The sequence below is a fragment of the Pristiophorus japonicus genome, chromosome 14, assembly GCF_044704955.1.
Source record: "Pristiophorus japonicus isolate sPriJap1 chromosome 14, sPriJap1.hap1, whole genome shotgun sequence".
Lineage (NCBI taxonomy): Eukaryota > Metazoa > Chordata > Chondrichthyes > Pristiophoridae > Pristiophorus > Pristiophorus japonicus.
Window position 1 is genome coordinate 33,639,170 of NC_091990.1, and position 7,289 is coordinate 33,646,458.

A 7,289-nucleotide genomic window follows, 5' to 3' on the forward strand; every position below is an offset into this window, starting at 1 on the left:
CCTATTAGAGTCTGCCCTCTTCAACAGCTAATATGCCGTAAGTTATGGGAGTAGCTTGTGTGGTGTATTTAATTTTAGTGAGTTGGTGTTTTTTTTTTTGATCCGTCTTGGCAACTGATCTGGAGCAGCTCAACTCTGAAAATCCCACCCACCAATAAAATTTCCCTGCTTGGGTGTCTGAATATCTGCACATATGACTCCTTTTGTAATTATCACAAGTATTCAGAAATTTTGGTTAGACTGAGCAGTGTGTGCTGTGCCTGTTTTAGGCTTAGCTTTTGTTTTTCCTAGTGTTTTGTGAGATTGTACCACAAGGTGTGCACACACTGTGGAGTAGCATGACTAGGCTTTTGTAAGGGATACACTGAGAGCAAGCTCATCATGGATGTGTGCTGGCCTTTTGGTTGAGGGGTGGGATGGGCAGTGGGGACTTGACATGGAAGAGGAGAGAATTTGGAGGTGTTATTGCATTGGTTGTTTTGCAACTCCTACACACCAGTTCCAGAGCTCCAAGCCAGAATCTTGTAATGGTGTTTTGTTTTCCTGCCCTTTGTGTCAGCTGGCAATATAGATTGGGCTAACCAAACCGGTAGCGATACGATGGAGGAGGATTTCCTGTAGTGTATTAGGGATGGTTTTCTGGATCAATATGTCGAGGAACCAACCACAGGGCTAGCCATCCTAGACTGGGTGATGTGTAATGAGAAAGGACTAATCAGCAATCTTGTTGTGCGAGGCCCCTTGGGGAAGAGTGACCATAATATGGTAGAATTCCTTATTAAGATAGAGAGTGACACAGTTAATTAAGAGACTAGGGTCCTGAACTTAAGGAAAGGTAACTCGATGGTATGAGACGTGAATTGGCTAGAATAGACTGGCAAATGATATTTAGAGGGTTGACGGTGGATAGGCAATGGCAAACATTTAAAAGATCACATGGATGAACTTCAACAATTGTACGTCGCTGTCTGGAGTAAAAATAAAACGGTGAAGGTGGCTCAACCGTGGCTAACAAGGGAAATTAAGGATAGTGTTAAATCCAAGGAAGAGGCACATAAATTGGCCAGAAAAGGCAGCAAACCTGAGAACTGGGAGAAATTTAGAATTCAGCAGAAGAGGATAAAGGGTTTAATTAGGAGGGGGAAAATAGAGTATGAGAGGAAGCTTGCTGGGAACATAAAAACTGACTGCAAAAGCTTCTGTAGATATGTGAAGAGAAAAAGATTCGTGAAAACGAATGTAGGTCCCTTGCAGTCAGATTCAGGTGAATTTATAATGGGGAGCAAACAAATGGTAGACCAGTTGAACAAATACTTTGGTTCTGTCTTCACGAAGGAAGACCCAAATAACCTTCCGGAAGTACTAGGGGACTGAGGGGCTAGTGAGAAGGAGGAACTGAAGGATGTCCTTATTAGGCGGGAAATTGTGTTGGGGAAATTGATGGGATTGAAGGCCGATGAATCCCTGGGGCCTGATGGTCTGCATCCCAGAGTACTTAAGGAAGTGGCCCTAGAAATAGTGGATGCATTGGTGATCATTTTCCAACAGTCTCGACTCTGGAATCAATTATTAAAAATGAAATAACCGCATTTGGAAAGCAGTGACAGGATCGGTCCAAGTCAACATGGATTTATGAAGGGGAAATCATGCTTGACAAATCTTCTGGAATTTTTTGAGGATGTAACTTGTCGAGTGGACAAGGTAGAACCAGTGGATGTGGTGTATTTGGACTTTCAAAAGGCTTTTGACAAGGTCCCACACAAGAGATTGGTGTGAAAAATTAAAGCACATGGTATTGGGGGTAATGTACTGACGTGGATAGAGAACTGGTTGGCAGACAGGAAGCAGAGAGTTGGGATAAATGAGTCCTTTTCAGAATGGCAGGCAGTGACTAGTGGAGTACTGCAAGTTTCATGGCTGGGAGCCCAGCTATTTACAATATACATTAATGATTTCGATGGAGGAATTGAGTGTAATATCTCCAAGTTTGCAGATGACACTAAACTGGGTGGCGGTGTGAGCTGTGAGAAGGATGCTAAGAGGCTGCAGGGTGACTTGGACAGGTTAGGTGAGTGGGCAGATGCATAGCAGATGCAGTATAATGTGGATAAATGTGAGATTATCCACTTGGGAAAAACACAAAGGCAAAATATTATCTGAATGGCGGCAGATTAGGAAAAGGGGCGGCTCAACGAGACCTATGTGTCATGGTACATCAGTCATTGAAGGTTGGCATGCAGGTACAGCAGGTAGTGAAGAAGGCAAATGGTATGTTGGCCTTCATAGCTAGGGGTTTTGAGTATAGGAGCATGCAGGTCTTGCTGCAGTTGTATAGGGCCTTGGTGAGACCTCACCTGGAATATTGTGTTCAGTTTTGGTCTCCTAATCTGAGGAAGGACATTCTTGCTATTGAGGAAGTGCAGCGAAGGTTCATCAGACTGATTCCCGGGATGGCTGGACAGACCTATGAGGAGAGACTGGATCAACTGGGCCTTTATTCACTGGAGTTTAGAAGGATGAGAGGGGATCTCATAGAAACATATAAAATTCTGACGGGACTGTACAGGTTAGATGCAGGAAGAATGTTCCCGATGTTGGGGAAGTCCAGAACTAGGGGACACAGTCTAAGGATAAGGGGTAAGCCATTTAGGACTAATGAGGAGAAACTTCTTTAGAGAGTTGTTAACCTGTGGAATTCCCTACCGCAGAGAGTTGTTGATGCCAGTTCGTTGGATATATTCAAGAGGGAGTTAGATGTGGCGCTTACGGCTAAAGGGATCAAGGGGTATGGAGAGAAAGCAGGAAAGGGATACTGAGGTGAATGATCAGCCATGATCTTATTGAATGGTGGTGCAGGCTCGAAGGGCCGAATGGTCTATCCCTACACCTATGTTTCTATGTTTAAAAGGTTCATGTACTGAACAGGGTAATTTTTCTAAGTAAAGTATGTTTTTTTTAAGTAAAGTCTTTTCAGAAGAATTTGTTCCACAGTGGGTGTAATGAAATCTCTGTATACCAAGACCACCCACTAGTCCAATCCATATAACAAATTTAACCCTGCACAGTGGCTGTCAGATTTCCACACCAACTGAATTTTAAACTATTTCCCATGGAAATTAAAATTAGGCCAACAGTTAGAAAATGTGCTTAAAAGCACTTCTCTGCTTGTTTTGTAATGGATCATGAGCTCTTTGAAATGGCTGATATCAGCCATTTAAAGACATCCCAAAAAATTTTAAGGATATGCTGCTTTTTGGAGCGGTTATAATTTTATGTAGATATACTCTATATTGTATTTTTTTTTGCTATGGTGGCTCCATACCTTTTAGAGAATCAAAAGTCTGCTTGGGGGAGAGAATTGGGCGACTGACTGGATTGCTCTACGGAGAGCTGGCATGGACCCGATGGGTCGAATGGCCGCCTCCTGAGCTGTTATCGACTGTTCATGGTTGTGTCTTTTTTTATATATACATAATAGATGAAAAATGGATCCCTGCTAAACCGACCTCAGGAAGTACTGCAGAAACTAGCAGCAATATCAGATGTGAATCTAAATGCTCCTCGTGCCAACTCCCGTAAATTTGTCTTCCATACGCTATCTCCAGAAAAGAATGCAAATACTAGGAGCGAATCAAAACCACAGGTAAGAATAGAATAAGACTGGTGTGCAGGGTCTGAACACCACTTAATTCTTTCTATTTAATGTCACATGATCCACTTCGGATTGACCATCAATACAGTGCCAACAATGTGTCAAACATTACCGTGCCATGTTGATTTTTTAAAGATGCTTACAGGGAAGAATAAAACAGTAAGCTTTTATTATTTGTTGCAATCAATTGTTTCTCCATCAAACATTCTTTCTGTCCTCTTGCATACTTTTATAAACCTGTTTTTCTGAAGACTTTATAGCCAGAGTCGCAGCAGGAAGTAGAAATGTCACTTGTCCCAAGATGAACTTGTACTGGAAGGTATTACTGACTAATCCATCAGACAAGTAGGTGTACAGAATAGGGTTCAGAGTTCATTTACTTAGTATTTTTTAGTATTTGTCAATAAATAAATATTGAGTGTAGGTCAGTGAGCATATGAATATAGATGACGACTTGGTGCAAGTTACAATACGGGAATCATAGTTTTAAATTAGCTTATTTTTATGGAGGGTGGGATATAGTAGCCCAGCCAGAAGCGCATTGGAATATTTGAGATTAGATGTAACAAGCATGGATGAGGGTTTCAGCAGCAGATGGGCTGAGGCAGGGGTGGAGACTGGCGATTATTATGGAGGTGGATGTAGGCTGTCTTGGTGACTGACAGAATATGGGGTCAGAACCTCAGCTCAAGATCAAATAGGGCACTGAAGTTGCAAACCGTCTGGTTCAGCCCGAGACTGTCCAAGAAAACACTAACATAAGGAGCAGGAGTAGGCCATTTGACCCCTCAAGCCTGCTCCGCCATTTAATGAGATCATGGCTGATCTGATCAGTTCCACTTCCCTGCCTGCTCCCCATAACCCTTCCCTTATCGCTCAAAAATCTATCTATCTCTGCTTTAAATATAATCAATGACCCAGCTTCCACAGCTCTCTGGGGCAGAGAATTCCAGAGATTTACAACCCTCAGAAGAAATTCTTCCTCATCTCAGTTTTAAATGGGCAGCCCCTTATTCTGAGACTATGTCCCCTAGTTTTGGTTCCCCCCCTATGAGTGGAAATATCCCCTCTGCATCCCCCTCATTACCTTATATGTTTCGATTAGATCACCTCTCATTCTTCTGAATTCCAATGAGTAGAGGCCCAACCTACTCAACCTATCTTCATAAGTCAATCCCCTCATCTTCGGAATCAACCTAGTGAACCTTCCCTGAACAGCCTCTAATGCAAGTATATCCTTCCTTAAATACGGAGACCAAAACTGTACGCAGTATTCCAGGTGTGGCCTCACCAATACCCTGTACAGTTGTAGCAGGACTTCCCTGCTTTTATACTCTATCCCTCTCGCAATAAAGGCCAACATTCCATTTGCCTTCCTGATTACTTGCTGTGCTTGCATACTAACTTTGAGTTTCATGTACAAGAACCCCCCAGGTCTCTCTGTACTGCAGCACTTTGCAATTTTTCTCCATTTAAATTATAATTTGCTTTTCTAATTTTTTTTTCTGCCAAAGTGGATAACCTCACATTTTCCCACATTATAAACCATCTGCCAAATTGTTGCCCACTCACTTAACCTGTCTATATATCCCTTTGCAGATTTTGTGTGTCCTCCTCACAATTTGCTTTCCCAACCATCTTTGTATCATCAGCAAACTTGGCTACATTACACTCGGTCCCTTCATCCAAGTCATTAATATAGATTGTAAATAGAAGGGGATGGAATCAGTGGCTAGGCTACAGAGTTTGTCTTCCCAATGTTTACTTGGAAGAAATTTTGGCTCATCCAGTACTGGATGCCAGACAAGCAGTGTGACAAATCAGAGGCAGTGGTGGTTGCTGTCATTGTACATGTGGGACCTGATGTTTTTGGATGATGTTGCTATGAGGGGTGGCATATGTAGATGAGAAATATGAGGGGGCTAAGAATAGATCCGTTGGGAACCAAGTGCTGCTGTATAATTTACTTGTAATAGAACAATTCTGAGAAAGACAAATTGGAATATTTTTACGATGTATGGAGGATCAAAGTATTTAGGTGTCTGGATACACGAATCACTAAAAGCTAGTGTACAGGTACAAAACTTAATCAAAAAGCCTAACTGAATGTTGGCCTTTATCTTAAGGGTGTTGGAATTCAAAAGTGAAATGCTTGTTTCAGTTGTGCACAGACTTGGTTACACCCCAGCTGGGATACTGTTTTCAGGCTTTGGCACTGATCCTCAGAAGAGATGTATTGGCCAGAATTACACTCTGGCTTAAAAGGTTATATTGAGGACACTTGCATAAACTTTGCCTGTATTCCCTTAAGTTTTGAAGTGTGATCTAATCAAGGTGTTGTATGTTGCTATAAATGGATTTGATAGGGTAGATGAATATAAACTATTTCCTCTAATGGGACATTCCAAAATAGGGAGGCATAATAAAATTAGAGCTAGACCATTTAGGAGAAAAATTAGGATGCACTTTTTTATGTGAAGTGTATTGAAAATCAGGAACTCTCCCAAAGCCTGCAGATGCTGGGTCAATTGAAATTTAAGATTTGAAATAGATTTTTGTTGGCTATGGGTATCGAAGTATATGGATCAAAGGTGAGTAAATGGAGTTGAGGTAAAGATCAACCATGATCTAACTAGCAGAATAGACTTAAGGGACTGAATGGCCTACTCGTGTTCCTATGTTCTACTAACTGGGTCACTGGTTTTTGCTGGAGATGCATATTGTCAGAATTAAAGAATCCACTTTGTTTTGCAGACAAAAAGAAAGGCAACTGCTGTTCCAATCACTTCATTGGCAAAACGCCCACGTACTGAGAAGACATCAACAAATAGCACCCATACTAGAAGTATATTTCGATATCTAGAGAAATGATTATTGTAATTATAATGTAGTTTCAGCTTGTGTGATTGTAAATTAGCTGTGTTGTACATGTATATGATATAAATGCTCTTTTGTTAGATTGTTTTATCCAAGAAATAAATTACCCATTTTTATAATCTCTGGAGATTTAATTTTCACCCAATTAACAATACACTCTCTCATCTGCTATTGGGGTTAAAAAATATTTAACTGCTGCTTGTTTTCCAAAAAGCTATTTGTAGTGCTATGTCTTAGATTCTGATTCCATCAAATTATCATCCAAATATAAAGTTGAAATTCAAATTGAAGAAAAAGAGGAACCTGGAAAAGATGGGTGAGGGTCAGAGGGCAAACACGAGATCATTGTACAAGTTAATAGTAATGCTGATCTAAATACCGTATGAAGAGTCAATGTATTTTGAAGCACTGGATACTATTGCAACATACAATATTTCCAATTTTTTTTTTTTTTAAGTACTTCATTGGCTCGTCCGGTCGTGAAAATGCTATAAAATTCAAGCCTTTTTTCCAATTCTTTAAACGAGTAACAAATTTGGGGTGAAAGACATCCAATAAATTAGCACAGATTTTAGTAGTTCCTCATCAGAATTTTTTTTTGAAAAACGAGATGTATGGGAGTTATGACATTGAGCCAGATTGAAAAGTACCTAGATAGAATCTACAGCACAGAAACAGACCATTTGGCCCAACTGGTCAATGCTGGTGTTTATACTTCCCATGAACTTTCGCCCACTCTACTTGGCTCTTCCCACCCTTT

The 7,289-nt window shown here is 40.8% G+C and overlaps 1 protein-coding gene across 3 annotated transcripts in view; it reads left to right on the forward strand.

Annotated features, from left to right (window-relative positions):
• Positions 1 to 6,633, forward strand: part of LOC139279849 (claspin) — a 59,628-nt gene extending 52,995 nt beyond the window's left edge. For all 3 annotated transcript variants that reach the window (XM_070899112.1, XM_070899113.1, XM_070899114.1), the window contains exons 25-26: positions 3,479 to 3,643; positions 6,407 to 6,633. In XM_070899112.1, the coding sequence (XP_070755213.1) occupies positions 3,479 to 3,643; positions 6,407 to 6,523 (282 nt within the window). In that variant the 3' untranslated portion in view covers positions 6,524 to 6,633. The remainder of the gene's footprint in view (positions 1 to 3,478; positions 3,644 to 6,406) is intronic.
• The last annotated feature ends 656 nt before the right edge of the window (positions 6,634 to 7,289 follow it).